The sequence below is a fragment of the Amblyraja radiata genome, chromosome 26, assembly GCF_010909765.2.
Source record: "Amblyraja radiata isolate CabotCenter1 chromosome 26, sAmbRad1.1.pri, whole genome shotgun sequence".
NCBI classification, from domain to species: Eukaryota; Metazoa; Chordata; class Chondrichthyes; order Rajiformes; family Rajidae; genus Amblyraja; species Amblyraja radiata.
Window position 1 is genome coordinate 8,346,797 of NC_045981.1, and position 16,109 is coordinate 8,362,905.

The 16,109-nt window shown below is 41.5% G+C and overlaps 1 protein-coding gene across 5 annotated transcripts in view; it reads left to right on the forward strand.

Moving 5' to 3' along the window:
- prkca (protein kinase C alpha) overlaps window positions 1-15,847 on the forward strand; it is a 180,802-nt gene extending 164,955 nt beyond the window's left edge. For 2 of the 5 annotated variants that reach the window (XM_033044134.1, XM_033044135.1), the window contains exons 15-18: window positions 1,486-1,593; window positions 3,360-3,500; window positions 7,601-7,630; window positions 13,799-15,847. In XM_033044134.1, the coding sequence (XP_032900025.1) occupies window positions 1,486-1,593; window positions 3,360-3,500; window positions 7,601-7,630; window positions 13,799-13,966 (447 nt within the window). In that variant the 3' untranslated portion in view covers window positions 13,967-15,847. Of the gene's footprint in view, window positions 1-1,485; window positions 1,594-3,359; window positions 3,507-7,600; window positions 7,631-13,798 lie in introns of all 5 variants that reach the window. The other 3 variants (XM_033044137.1, XM_033044138.1, XM_033044136.1) reach the window with 2 other exon arrangements.
- Window positions 15,848-16,109: the final 262 nt, after the last annotated feature.

Consider the following 16,109-nt stretch of genomic DNA (forward strand, 5'->3'; position numbering starts at 1 on the left):
GAGAGTGGTGAGTCTGTGGAATTCTTTGCCTCAGAGGGCGGTGGAGGCCAGTTCTCTGGATGCTTTCAAGAGAGCGCTAGATAGGGCTCTTAACAATAGCAATAGTTAACGATCTTAACAATAGTCAGGGGAGACGGGAAGAAGGCAGGAACGGGGTACTGATTGTGGATGATCAGCCATGATCACATTGAATGGCGGTGCTGGCTCGCAGGGCCGAATGGCCTACTCCTGCACCTATTGTCTATTGTTTCCTTCCCCAAGCTAAAAACTGTGTGTGAATTTGCGGGTTCATTGACCTCTGTAAATTGTACCCAATTTGTAGGGAGTGTCGGAGTGAATCTTCTTCTTGCTCAGCCTAAAGTGTGCACAGCCTAAAGTTGTAGGCCCACTTGTTCTATTTGTTTTTGTGCACGTCGGGTTGATTGCATTAGTCGAAACAAGGTGGGCCACGTGAAGGTTGCAATCTCCCGACCCAGGAAGTGAATGTGAAAGTGGGAGAACAAAGAAAGCATGTTTTTTGCAGGACAAATGGATCATGGGACATGTAGGATCCTGGGCAGTATAAACAGAGACATGAAGTACAAGAAAGCCATGGTCACCTTTATAAGGCACTGGTTCAGCCACAACTGGGATATTGGGACTCCACAGACTACATGGAGAGATAGACACAAAATGCTGGAGTAACACAGCGGGACAGGCAGCATCTGTGGAGAGAAGGAAAGATAAATACTGTACATGGACAGAGTTGATAAGCATTTCAAAATATATTCAAAATACACAGTATTTATAAGCAGTGTAGTTGAAGTTTTGTGATATCCTTGCTGTTGTAGTACAGATGTGTATTACTCAAATACATATGTGTATTACTCAAATACAGATGTGTAATTTTGGGAGTATTACATTTTGATGATGTTAAAAGGAAAGTCGAGCCACTTTTTAAATGTGTGCTGTGGTGGATTCTGGGGTAAAAAGTAATTTCAAGTGCAGCAAATATTTATTGCTGCTTCGGTAGACTTGAATTATTCACCCACTATACCTTGTGCTTGACGTGTATTCCACCTCCAAAACGGTTCACTAGCAAATCGCTCCAACATAGCCGAGCCTTTCACATCCTCCCTGACCACCAACCGTCGGGCCATGAGATTATAGGCCTCTGCCAAAGTTGCTTTGAACATAGCTAATGAAAGATATGATTACTGTCCCTCTGATTTATATCCCCGGAGAATTCAACCTGAAGCCTCTGTAATTGACATCTCTGAGATGAAAATGAAGGGCACAATGTTTGGAGTGAGAATTAATAAATGAAGCAGTGCAGTACCAATGAACAGAAGGGTTCAGGTGCACTTTCTATAATTGGTCTGAATTACAAATTAGTCTGAAGTGGGAAAGTTAAACCACAAGTGCATTGAATAATCTTTGTGACGGTGGCAGGTTGGGGGATGTTTAACTAAAGCTTTTAGTGATTTGCTTTTTACGTTATGACAGCCTCCATTTGATGGGGAAGATGAAGATGAGCTCTTCCAGTCTATCATGGAGCATAACGTGACTTATCCTAAATCACTGTCAAAGGAAGCCGTCCTGATCTGCAAAGGGGTAAGGCATCAATCTGTGAACGCGGTAACATTTACACCAGAGCCCACAGAGTAGAGAAACAGGCCCTTTGGCCCAACCCATCCATGCAAACCAGGTTTTACAATTTTTCATGCACCAAGCCATGCTGACCATCGGCAAACACTTAAGGCCCTGTCCCACTTACGTATCCTTGGCACGCAAATTACGCGACCTCGTCGTCGCATTGAGGCGCACGGGCATCGTGTGGCCACGCGGGGCCGGTCCCACTCAGAAGCGTGGAGGGGTATGTAGTTGTGCGCGGTATCGCGCGGGGCTCCGAAATGTGCCGAACGAATTCTTTGCGCGCCACCGGCCTGTCGCGTAACTGACGGCCAAAGTGGGACAGGCCTAAGTTCCTGGTGCGACGCAACATCTCACCTCCAACAGCAGCAGAAGCGGGCAAACGATCGCCGAACTCAGCCTTGGGATCACGGCCGTTGTGGTCCGGATCCACCCCCACTTCTACTCCCAGAGCGGGGCCAAGAAAATTGAAGATAGACACAAAATGCAGGAGTAACTCAGCGGGACCGGCAGCATCTCTGGAGAGAAGCAATGGATGACGTTTCGGGTCAAGACCCTTCTTTCAGACTGAAGAAGAGTCTCGACCCGAAACATCACCCATTCCTTCTCTCCAGAGATGCTGCCGGTCCCGCTGAGTTATTCCTGCATTTTATGTCCATCTTCAAATGACGTCACGCGCTCCAGACGGCTGTGCGGCAGCATCACCGTTGCACCTCAACGCGACCACGAGGTCGCGTAATTAGCGTGCCAAGGACACATATGTGGGACAGGGGCTTTAGACACAAGGAACTGCAGATGCTGGTTTACAAGAAAAGACACAAAGAGTAATAACTCAGTGGGTCAGATAGCATTGCTGGAGAACACAGGTGGGTGACATTCCGGGTGAGGACCCTTCATTAAACTGCAGATGTGTCCCAACCCGAAATATCACCACTCCGGCCTTCGCTCTAACAGGAACATGTTGGCCCTGATGGCCCCATATCTCACCTGAAAAGTCACCCACTTGCCAGGAGTCCCCTATACCTGCAAAATGCCTCTCCCCCAAAAAAAATATTCCAAGTTCCTAACTGACAAAACATTTAGGGTAGACAAAAATGCTGGAGAAGCTCAGCGGGTGAGGCAGCATCTATGGAGCAAAGGAAATTGGCCAAAACATTTAAATGACAAGAGAATTGAGGTGTAAGTGGAGATAACAGGGAAGTAATGTCAGGGTGAAGATTAGCGCAGCCATGATCTTATTGAATGACAGACCAAGCCCCAGGAGAAGATGACCTATTCCTGATTTATATGTTCTAATGGAAATATCTGGTTTATATGAATTAATTGCCAACTTCACTTAAATATTCCATACCTTATTGTTAATGACCTGTTAAAAATAATTAACACATGCATAACCATTTCTGCTGGTATGCATGTGTGAACATCATTAATTATGTGTTCATTAAAAAGTGGCTGGTGGAAAATCGTAAAAGTGACTAAGCCATGAAAAGTATAGAATAACTAGAACATTTCTTCCAACTGTGTAGCATTTTTTAGGTAAGTCTGATGTGACAATCACAATCTAAAAGCTGTTTTTCTTAAACTTTTGTCAAAATAGTTGCGATAGAAACAGCCTTTTAAGTGGGGTTCGTGAACTTTTAGTTTCCAAGAACTGAGTAGTTAGAAACTCTTAAAAAGACAAACAGTTTTGTAATCTCAGCTGTCATTTTAATATTTCCCTTTCTCAGTTGATGACAAAACACCCGGCAAAGCGTCTTGGATGTGGATCGGAGGGAGAAAGGGATATTCGGGACCATGCTTTCTTTCGAAGAATTGACTGGGAGAAACTGGAACAAAGGGAGATACAGCCTCCATTCAAGCCGAAAGTGGCAAGTGTTCATACACCATTGATGTCTTACTTGCAGCTACTATGTCGTGTGCAGATCTGGAAACAGCAGAACTGCAATTGATAGAACACCTTACTAAAGATGTGGGATAATACAAGAAGGCGTTAAAAAATACTTCAGTTCCAATTTGAAACATAGGTGTAGGAGTAGGCCATTCAGCTGATCATGGCTGATCATTTAAAATCAGTACCCCGTTCCGGCTTTTTCCCCCATATCCCTTGATTCCATTAGCCCCAAGAGCTAAATCTAACTCTCTCGTGAAAACATCCAGTGAATTGGTCTCCATTGCCTTCTGTGGCAGATAATTCCACAGATTCACAACTCTCTGGATGAAGATGTTTTTCCTCTTATCTGTCCTAACTGGCCTACCGCTTATTCTTAAACTGTGACCCCTGGTTCTGGACTCCCCCAACATTTTTCCTGCATCTATCCTGTCCAATCATTTAAGAGGATGCTTTCTATAAGATGCCCTCTTATCCTTCTAAATTCCAGTGAATACAAGCCCAGTCGACCCATTGAGGTTTCAAGCATTTAGGTCTAGGCTTATTATTGTCATGTGTACTGAGGTAAAGTGAAAAGCTTTGTAGTGCGTATTCAATCAACTTAGTTAATACTGCACATTAAAAAAGTCAAGGCAAACTCAGGTTCAATAGGTAGAGCAAAGGGGAAGATACAGAGTGCAGAATATGGAAGGACCATTCAGAAGCCTGATAACAGATGGGAAGAAGCAGTTCCTGAGTCTGGTGGTGCGCACTTTCAAGCTTCTGTACCTTCCAGTACCAGATATTCTTAGTGATTTGTACATATTTATCCAGGATGCTTTTATAATGAGCCAAGTAAAGCCTTAGAAATAATAAATAACCATAAACGTGGTGTTATCAACATAGAAACATAGAAAATAGGTGCAGGAGTAGGCCATGCGGCTGATCATCCAACTCAGTATCCTGTACCTGCCTTCTCCCTGGTTCTCCCTTATCCACTCTACTAGTTACATCCTCGAAAAATTCTATAAGATTCATCAGACATGATTTACCCTTCATAAATCCATGCTGACTTTGTCCAATGATTTCACCACTTTCCAAATGTGCTGCTATCCCATCTTTAATAACTGATTCTAGCAGTTTCCCCACTACCGACGTTAGACTAACTGGTCTGTAATTCCCCGTTTTCTCTCTCCCTCCCTTTTTAAAAAGTGGTGTTACATTAGCTACCCTCCAATCCTCAGGAACTACTCCAGAATCTGAAGAGTTTTGAAAAATTATCACTAATGCATCCACTATTTCTGGGGCTAATTCCTTAAGTACTCTAGGATGCAGCCTATCTGGCCCTGGGGATTTATCGGCCTTTAATCCATTTAATTTACCTAACACCACTTCCCAGCTAACCTGGATTTCACTCAGTTCCTCCATCTCATTTGACCCCCGGTCCCCTGCTATTTCCGGCAGATTATTTATGTCTTCCTTAGTGAAGACAGAACCAAAGTAGTTATTCAATTGGTCTGCCATGTCCTTGTTCCCCATGATCAATTCACCCGTTTCTGACTGCAAGGGACCTACATTTGTTTTAACTAATCTTTTTCTCTTCACATATCTATAAAAGCTTTTGCAGTCAGTTTTTATGTTCCCTGCCAGTTTTCTTTCATAATCTATTTTACCCTTTCCTAATTAAGCCCTTTGTCCTCCTCTGCTGGTCTCTGAATTTCTCCCAGTCCTCTGGTAGGCTGCTTTTTCTGGCTAATTTGTACGCTTCATCTTTTGTTTTGATACTATCCCTGATTTCCCTTGTTATCCACAGATGCACTTACCTTCCCTGATTTATTTTTTTGCCAAACTGGGATGAACAATTGTTGTAGTTCATCCATGCAGTCTTTAAATGCCTTCCATTACATATCCACCGTCAACTCATTAAGAATCAATCGCCAGTCTATCTTGGCCAATTCACGTCTCATACCCTCAAAGTTACCTTTCTTTAAGTTCAGGACACTTGTTTCTGAATTAACGATGTCACTCTCCATCCTAATGAAGAACTCAACCATATTATGGTCACTCTTGCCCAAGGGGCCACGCACAACAAGACTGCTAACAAACCATTCCTCATTACTCAATACCCAGTCTAGAATAGCCTGCTCTCTCGTTGGTTCCTCTACATGTTGGTTTAGAAAACTATCCCGCATACATTCCAAGAAATCCTCTTCCTCAGCACCCTTGCCAATTTGATTCACCCAATCTATATGTAGATTGAAGTCACCCATTATAACTGTTTTACCTTTGTTGCACGCATTTCTAATTTCCTGTTTGATGCCATCCCCAACTCCACTACTACTGTTAGGTGGCCTGTACACAACTCCCACTAGCGTTTTCTGCCCCTTAGTGTTTCGCAGCTCTACCCATATCGATTCCACATCCTCAAAGCTAATGTCCTTCCTTTCTATTGCGTTAATCTGCTCTCTAACCAGCAACGCTACCCCACCTCCTTTCCCTTTCTGTCTATCCCTCCTGAATATTGAATATCCCTGGATGTTGAGCTCCCAGCCTTGGTCACCCTGGAGCCATGTCTCCGTGATCCCAACTATATCATAGTCGTGAATAGCTATCTGCACATTCAACTCATCCACCTTATTACGAATGCTCCTTGCATTCTATACGTAGGATTGATGGTTACGTGAACATAATATATGTTCATCTGATTTATATGACATTATAAGTTGTAAGGAAAATGATTTGTACTTTATCACTGTTCAGTGAAGAAGTCAAGCCAAAATTCTCCTGAACAGCAACTAGTGTCAAAGATCTTAAAGGGCTAATTTATGTGCATCTGATAGTGAGACATATTCTATGACCAGTTGAAATGATGTGGATTGTAAGATACAATGTTCTTTCTCACAAGCTTCAGCAGACAGAGAATTCAATTTCCAAGCAGACCGAGCCTTGCACCATTTAGACTTTAGAGATACAGCGCAGAAACAGGCTCCTTAACCCAACGAGGTTGCGCCGACTAGCGATCACCTCGTACACTAACCTACACACACACACACACACTAGGGACAATTTTAGAAGTTACCAAAGCCAGTTAACCTGTATGTCTATGGAGTGTGGGAGGAAGCACCCGGAGAAAACCAACGTGGTCACGGGGAGAACATACAAACTCCGTACAGACAGCACACGTAGTCAGGATTGAACCCGGATCTCTGGCGCTGTAAGGCAGTAACTCTCCTGATGCACCACTGTGCCGCCCCTGTACATTCACAGGCTGAAAGAAAAGAACCAGGGCTGTGGTCTGAGACGTTGCAGAATCCCTTTGCAGTTCCAGGTAAAGACGCACATTCACGGGAAAAGAACAATTTCCCTAGCTGCAGCGACTACCTTATTCAGGCCTGCCTCAGCTAAGACTACGGTAGCACAAACAGTCACCTAGCAGATAAATATCTTGCTGTTTTTACTGAAGATCAGTAATTGTTGTAGAGAATACTTCTTTACATTTCCCTTTCGGTCTCAGATCGCACGCATGTCTGTGTAACCAACAAGGTCCTGCTGAAATGCAGGAAATGCAGCAGCCAGTTTTTGCTCAGGTGGAACGGAACAGAGCCAAAAGTGAAGTACTTCTCAAGGGAGTAAAATAGTTGGTTGTATACTTTAACAACCTTGGATGTGAATGTAGCCGCAATGATTAGCAAGTTCACAAATATCATGAACATTGGTGAGGATGATAGCGAGAGTGATATTAATGAGTTTGTAAGATGGGCAAAGCAATGGCAGACAGAACTTAGGCCTGTAAAATGTGGAGGATTCATAAGACCATGATAAACACAGCGAAGACCCTTCTTCGGACTCATGGCTTCCAAAGATGCTGCCCAACCCCCTGAGTTTACTCCGGCATTTTGTGTTCTGTGCAAGATTCCAGTGTCTCTGGTTCGCCCCCATTACTTCCTGCCCTGTGTCTAAATTACCATGGGAATACAAGAGCACATTCCAATTCTAATAATTGAACTTGCTAAACTAAGATTTTAATAATTGATGAATGTTCATTGTGCGACCAGCAACTTTCTATAAAAAACAGATTATAAGTTAGTTTTCATTTTACAGAGTGTCATGTACAAGGCAGATATCACCTGTGTAAGTCTTACTTTTTATTCAAGAAGCAATGCAAAAGCTTTTTTCATTAACTCTCGGAATGGTGAAAGTGTTCTTGCAATGATCTGATCCTGCTTCAGATCACAAAGCTATTGTGTGCGCGCTTTATTCAATTTTTTTCTAATGTGCAGCAGAATATGAGCATGTTTGTGAGCGTGTGTTCAAACTGAAGCAAAGTTTACAAGTTGCAAGTATTTCAGTACGAAAGAACCACATTTTATTCCAATTTCTGAATAGAACATAATAGCAAATTTCACAAAATTACAGATGGACCAAAGGGCCTGTTCCCATGTTGAATAACTCTATACATTTGTTGTTAATTGTTGCGTCCAGGGTACTGTGATAAATTTGGTTTTCAGCATAGTTACGCCAGCTAGATTCCGTTGTCAATGTACATTAAGGGATAAAGCACTCTCCCACAGGATGGTGAGAAGAGAATTAGTAGCACTCAGTTAGCATGTACTGCCCTCCCCTCAGGTATTGAATAACAATCAGTCCAAGGGTTGTAAGCGGATCAGATTCATTGCCCATGTAATTGAAAATACTCTAAATGCTGAAAATTGAAATAGACAATAGACAATAGGTGCAGGAGTAGGCCATTCGGCCCTTTGAGCCAGCACCACCATTCAATGTGATCATGGCTGATCATCCCCAATCAGTACCCTGTTCCTGCCTTTTCCCCATATCCCCCGACCGCTATCTTTAAGAGCCCTATCTAGCTCTCTCTTGAAAGTATCCAGAGAACCGGCCTCCACCGCCCTCTGAGAGGAAAAAGTGTTTCCTCGTCTCCGTTCTAAATGGCTTACCTCTTATTCTCAAACCGTGGCCCCTGGTTCTGGACTCCCCCAACATCGGGAACATGTTTCCTGCCTCTAGCGTGTCCAAACCCTTAACAATCTTATATGAGACCTGAAAATGCTGGAAACATTGAGTCGGTCAGACATATGCTATAGAGGGCCAGAATTAACATCTCATATTAATAACCTTCCATCAAAACTACCTGGTCATTGTCACAGAAACCCAAAGATAATGAAGTAAAGCAAGGAAAAAGTTACAATTTTTGAAAAGCTTATAAGAGATCATCGATACCGAATTCACTGTTCTTCATAAAACAGTTTTTAATTTTTTTTTGGCAAATAAAACTGTGTTTGTGTGAATCAATGAACTGTATCTAATTGAGAATGTTTGAATTTGGCCATGCACTTGTGCTACTGCTTTGCTGTAATAGTTGCACTAATTGACATTTGATGTGCAATGGACTATTGCAGTTTATGTCTGTTGCAGCTTACCCATTTGGAGATTGATCTACTTTGCACTGAACTGGCTTGTTAAATTATGTTGGAGTATAGACTTATAAAATATACCTGTTTTGTTAAAGATATAATTTAACTTTACTTACTTTCATGAGCATTAACAAAAGTTCATTGACTGATTAAAAGGTACAGTATGGAAACAGGCCCTTCGGCCCACCAAGTCCAGGCCGACCATTGATCACCTGTTTATGCTAATTCTGTGCCATTCCACCCCCGACACACTTGGGGCAATTTGCAGAAACTAAGCAACCTACAAACCCACATGTCTTTGAAATGTGGCACAGTCACAGTGAGAACGTGCAAACTCCACACAAGTAGCAGCCGAGGTCAAGATCAGACCTGGTCTCTGGTGCTGTTACCAACTGCACCGCCGTGCCACCCTGATATTAATGTTGAGGGTAGAAATATCATGACGTAATGTTAAACAGATGGGCAACAAATTAATTTAACTTGCTGGATCAGACCATCCAATGACAAACTGAACGGCAAACTGAGGAACTGGTCGGTGCAAAGATGGTTGGATGCTCAGAGTTGAAGAAAGTGATTAAAAAACAAGGAAAGAGCAAAAGATTAATAAAAGAGATTTTAAAAGTATAATATGAGCTAAGCTAGAAATGTAAAAAACAGATAGCAAGGGTTTCGATGGATATATTAACATTTAAAGTAAATTTGTCTGGGAAATTGATGAAGAAAAATAGCAAATGCATCTGCTTTATTCAGAAAGTGGTTTCTCCATCTTCCACTTATTCATAACTTAGGACAAAGCTGATTTCTTAATCTTTCCCAGTTCTAATGAAAATTCATGACCTTCTTTTCTGCAATATATCTATTTTTACGCACTTACTTATTCAATGTAATTTTGCAATCTGCACTATTCTGTCCCCACAATATTGTTGGCAAACTCAGGTTTATTATTGTCACGTGTACCGAGGTACAGTGAAAAGCTTTGTCTTGCATGCTATCCAACCAGATCAGGTATACCCTAAATAGATACAATCCGTTCAACATAAACGGCTATTGTCCCCAACATTCGTTTATAGAGTTGTGATGAAGGACATGGTGGGATGAGAGGTGCTGGCTCAAAGGGCCGAATGGCCTACTCCTGCACCTATTGTCTGCTCACTTTCTCCAACTTCTCAGCCCTCAGAAGACATTTAAAGGACGTCTTCACCCAGCAGTGTTGTTAGGCAACACAAGCAACTGGAGCAATTTTTTAGGGCAGGAAAATGTGCTGCTCAATAGTCTGGTTTATGAGTTTTTTCTAGGTGTAGGTTCATTATTGCTACGTGTCTCACATGCTATCCAATCAAATTAGATTATACTACACATTAATACAATCAAGTCGATGCCAAGACCAATAGGTAGAGCAGAGGGGGAGATACGGAGTGCAGAATATAGTTCACCAGTTGTTCCAGAGACAGAGACAAACTCCAATGTCTGCAGTGGGGTGGAGGAGAATCGGGCTGCAGCCGACCTTATGGAAGCACCGTTCAGAAGCTGAACAGAGGGGAAGAAGCTCTTCCCGAGCCCGGTGGTGCACATTTTCAAGTTTCTATGTCTTCTCCCCGAAGATGCAACTGAGAGAAGAGATGATAGTTTTTGAAAATATTGGTATGTTATGGAATAGCCGCAGAGAAGCTCTCTATATCTGTGAGTAAGTAAGTTTATTGGCCAAGTATTCACATAACAAGGAATTTGCCTTGGTGCTCCGCCCACAAGTAACAACATGACATACAGTGACAGTTACAAATGACTCAGAAAACACTAAACATTAATAATAATAAAACATTAATGATAAAACGCTATTGATCAAGCATGTGAACCAACAAAATACCAGATCAAAGGGAGGCTACAGATTTTTGGCTGTTGAGTAGAGCAACTACTCGTGGATAAAAACTGTTTTTATGTCTGGCTGTGGCAGCTTTGACAATCCGGAGTCGCCTTCCAGAGGGAAGTGCATCCAGAACAAGCAGACAGACAGTCAGTAGCAGTAAATGAAAGAGACATTTCTTTATAGCTGCGTTTATTGTTATATTGGTTTGTTATTGTCACATGTACTGAGCTTTGTGTGTGTGTTATCCAGTCAAATCATCTTATACACGAGTAGTCAAACCATACACAAGCACAACAGGTAGTGAAAAGAGAAAAATACCCGAGTACGGAATACAGTGTTACAGTTACAAATAAACGGTCTAACGTGTGCATGGAGGTAGGTTGGAAGATTGGGATTGCACCCTAGCTTCCTTTATTATATTGGCTGCTTTTCCGAGGCAGCGTGAAGTGTAGATGGAGTCAATAAGGTGGAGGGGGAGGGCTTGGGCAGTCTGGTCTGTGTGATGGACTGGACTCCAACCACGACACTCTGCAATTTCTTGCGGTCTTGGGCAGAGCTGTAATGCAGCTCAATAGGACACTTTCACCGGTGCATCTGTAGTGAAAAGTTGGTGAAAATTGTTGGAGACTTGTCAAACTTCCATAGTCTTCTGAGAAAGTAGAGGCATTGGTGTGCTTTGTTGCTGCTAGCTTCAGTGTGCTTGGTCCAGGACAAGTTGTTGATGATATTTATGCCTCGGAACTTAAAGCTGTCAACCATATCCACTTTGGCCCCATTGATGGCGATTGCGATGTATTCACCACCTTGCTTCCCAAGGTCAATAACTAGCTACTTGCAGTCATTGAAATAGGTAGTTTTTACTGCTTTATTGGAACGTGAAGGGTAGGGTTCATAATGGGAAGATGCTGATCTGTAATATAAAAGTCAGCATAGAACTGCCTCTGGATTCCATGTAATTCTCACTGTCATACACTGGTCTAAAAATGTGGCCATTTGAAGCAAAGAAACAAATCAGTGCGGGTAAATCATTCTGGGGTTGAATTTAACTCGGTTCGGAGAGTTCTCCGAGGCAGAGAATTCCACTATTAGTAAGGGTGTTAAAAGTTAGGGGAAGAAGGCAGGGGTTGAGAGGGAAAGATAGATCAGCCATGAGCGAATGGCAGAGCAGACCAGATGGGCTAAATGGCCTAATTCTGCTGCTATATCTTGTGTTCTTCTGGAAACCCTTGGTCAGTATTAGTTGGAAATCTTTGATCGCAGCAAGTTCCACTGTGAAGATATATCACTTCAAAATTTAAAGTGTGTGCTAAAGTTCAGTATCTCATTTGAAAAGCTCCCTAATCAGGTCTTGATAATTAAAAGCAACAATTAATTAGTATGATGGTTAGCACTCTGGACTCAAAATCCTGCAGGCCGTGGAGAGTAGTTTAATCTCACATCGTGGGCCAAAGGGCCTGTTGCTGTGCTCCACTGCTCCATGTTAACACCCTGTACTCAGAAATAATGCTTCAATTTACATTCCATTATTCAGATCAGTGCATTCGGTACCTCCACGGGACTCAGGAAGTGTGGAACAAATTGTCAAGCAGGTGTAATAAGGTTAAACAGGTCTTAACGTAACTTCTGATCTACTGAAAAAAAATGTACTTTTTAACATTCAGCTTATTTAATAATAGACAATAGACGCAGGAGTAGGCCATTCGGCCCTTCGAGCCAGCACCGCCATTCAATGTGATCATGGCTGATCATCCCCAATCAGTACCCTGTTCCTGCCTTCTCCCCATATCCCCTGACTCCGCTATTTTTAAGAGCCCTATCTAGCTCTCTCTTGAATTCTCTGTGGAATTCTCTGCCTCAGAGGGCAGTGGAGGCAGGTTCCCTGGATGCTTTCAAGAGAGAGCTAGATAGGGCTCTTAAAAATAGTGGAGTCAGGGGATATGGGGAGAAGGCAGGAACAGGGTACTGATTGGGGATGATCAGCCATGATCACATTGAATGGAGGTGCTGGCTCGAAGGGCCGAATGGCCTACTACTACACCTTTTGTCTATTGTCCATTGAAAGCATCCAGAGAACCTGCCTCCACTGCCCTCTGAGGCAGATTTAACTGTCTGGGCAAAAATCTCCAGCAGGATGTGGGGATGAGACTGAAAGACTAACGAAATATTCGGAAAACAATTTAAATAATCCTCATCAATCTACCTCATGGGCTGTATCATTGAGGAGGGAATTCGGACTCACGATACTCTTTCCTGTGTATCCGGCTCTCATTAGCCCTCTAAATGTTTGCGCAGCTGTGAAGTGTGTAAAGGAGGACGGTTAGATTTGTAGCGAAAAATGAAAAGCTAGAATTAGCCTTATTTCAATCAGCGACATGTTAAATATCACTGTTTAAGAAGGAACTGCAGAGGCTGGAAAATCGAAGGTAGACAAAAATGCTGGAGAAACGCAGCGGGTGAGGCAGCATCTATGGAGCGAGTGAAAAAGAGTTTTGACCCGAAACGTTGCCTATTTCCTTCACTCCATAGATGCTGCCTCACCCGCTGTGATTCTCCAGTATTTTTGTCTACCTATTAAATATCACTTTTGTCATTCACCATTTCCTAAATCGGAGACAGTTATTCAGTTAGTTTAGGGATACAGCGTGGAAACGGGCCCTTCGGCCCACCGAGTCCGTGCTGGCCCAACGATTATATTTTCCCACCTTCGCATCCAACAAATTAGGAGCAAATTTACAGAAGCCAATTAACCTCCAGGCCTGCACGTCTTTGGAATGTGGGACGAAACTGGAGAACCCATGCGGTCACAGGGAGAACGTATAAACTCCATGCAGACAGCAACCTGTAGTCAGGATTGAACCCGGGTCTCTGGCATTGTGAGGCAGCAATTCAACCGTTGCACTACTGTGCCTATTTACAGATGCAAAGGGTTATTGCTACTGAACTGTAAGTGGTCGCGAATCTTCCCTCAACAGATGTCCTGACATTATTTTTCTCTATCCACAGTGTGGCAGAAGTGCTGAAAATTTTGACAAGTTTTTCACAAGAGGCCAGCCAGTGTTGACACCACCTGACCAGCTGGTCATCGCCAACATTGACCAGGCAGAGTTTGAAGGATTTTCATTTATAAACCAAGATTTCACGCACCCCACCAATGTAACCAATGTTATATGAAGACGACAAACAATTACAGGAAACGAGCCTTTGTTTAAAATGACTATAACCAATCAACCATTAACTTTACAAGATTATTAATGTTCAGAAAAGGTTAAGGAATTATGCACTTTTAACTTTTAGACAAAAAACATTAATATACTTTATGAAGTTTTACTGACAAAATTTTAAAGTCCAACTTTAAATTGTCTAATATAATTGTGAACTGCCTTTATAAATAAAGATTTTTAGGAAGGCATTTCTCTGCTGAATTTTAGCATTTTGTTTTTAAGATGTTGAGGTAAAAATTGCAATATACATTTGGCCCCCAAGGGACCTGTTCTTTTCCCTTTGTCTTCCCAATTTTAGGTTGGTTCTGTAGCCTTTTCATCAAAAACAAATAGAAAGCAAATTTGTTTCTCCAAAAATATAATGGTTGAAATATGTTTGAAGTAAATCAAAAATCTTGAAAATCTCTAATCTACAACTTGCACTAGTATGTACAATTTATTCCCTTCTGGATTATAATAACAATTACATTTTGGGGTGAAGGTAGAACTAATCGAAAGGAGTAAAATAAAATGATCAAACTATTTTGGCATTTTAACAATTACTGGAGAACTCTTGCCTAAAGTGGCCATTCAAAGCACGTTAACTGATTTTCTTATTAGAAATATTCAATTTAGCACATTCCTCTTTATATGGCACAAACTTAATCAAGTGCACAAAGCAAATATTCAAAACAGGTAACCATTCTACTAATTTTGTATGAAACGACAAAGATAATGCTGTGCTTCAATTGTCTAGTTCATATTACATTACGATTCATAGAATGGAATGACTGTTATTTTGTTATAGTTTAACTCAATATATTAAGGGGGCATGATTTGACAAGATTTCAACTTGTCAAACACGCTGTATAATTATTTAAACTGAGTAAAAAAAACTAGCATCCAGCCACTTTCACACGCCATTCAGGAAAATGACGTGACATTTCTTACAGAAGTCCCCTTTTTAAAGATCCGGATTGCAAGCTTCTTTGAGCTTCTGAGTATGAACTACATCAGGGCATAGAAAGTCTTTTCCCGAAGTTGTTTCCCATCACCTTTTAAAATAAAATACAGGATGTTTGATGCAGTTTTTGCTTCACATACCTGCTACTCTGCTACTTTCATCAAACTTGCCGTTTAACCAGTGAATGCTAATTCTTAAAGAGTGACAGCAAGTCCACTTGAACATCTTAATTCAGTTATGGAGACAGTTAAGAATATTCATGCCTTCATTTTCAAAACCACAATTTAATTTGTTCAATATTCTGCCTTTGGAAATTGCACGTCAGAGAACAATTAGCACGCTGTCAACTTGTATTGCATGCGACAAGACCTATATTTTGAAAGCACGCGTGTTTGATTATTGGTTTAAGTAGTGTTTGTCATTTCCAGGTTGAAAATTTGCACCTTTTAGAAATACATTTCGATTGAAAGTGTCCTATTTTTAAAATCATACCCTCGTTACATTCTTCTGATCACACACATCGCTCACATGGCTGTCAGTTTATGTTAGAAGGTACAGTCAATGTACATGTGCATCCAGCCCATTGTTAGTTGAATCATGAATCTTGAAAACCAGCACTAATTGATGTTACAAGCAAATATTTTAGACGAATAATGCAAATAGTTAATATATAATGCCTGATATAGTTAAGCACTATCTTACTCAGTTTAAAGTAATATTGTGGACCAAAATTTTTATTAAGTGAGTTTGCTTAACCAGCTTGAATACAAATATTTAATGAGTCAGGGGTAGGAAGGAAGCAAGGAGCAGTTTTGTAAGTTAAATGCTAAACTGTGGACAATTTTGTGACGTTTAAGATTGGAAATAAAGTTCAAGGTTGATCAGGTGTCTGATATCTATTCCTTATTTAACATCTCAAAATTATTTCAAAAGACAGCCCCTGCAAGCAATCAATATGGTTATTGATTGGAGTGATTAAGACATGATTGAGGGAATGGACAGTGGTCAGCGTGAACATTGATGAAGTAAAATGGTAGCAACTGGTTATTCCACTCTCCTTATATATCAGAGACAGTAACCACTCCTGTGTCTCTCTAAAATGTTGGGGGCGTTTTTTAGTTCAAATTGAGAACAAGAATGAATTGAATAT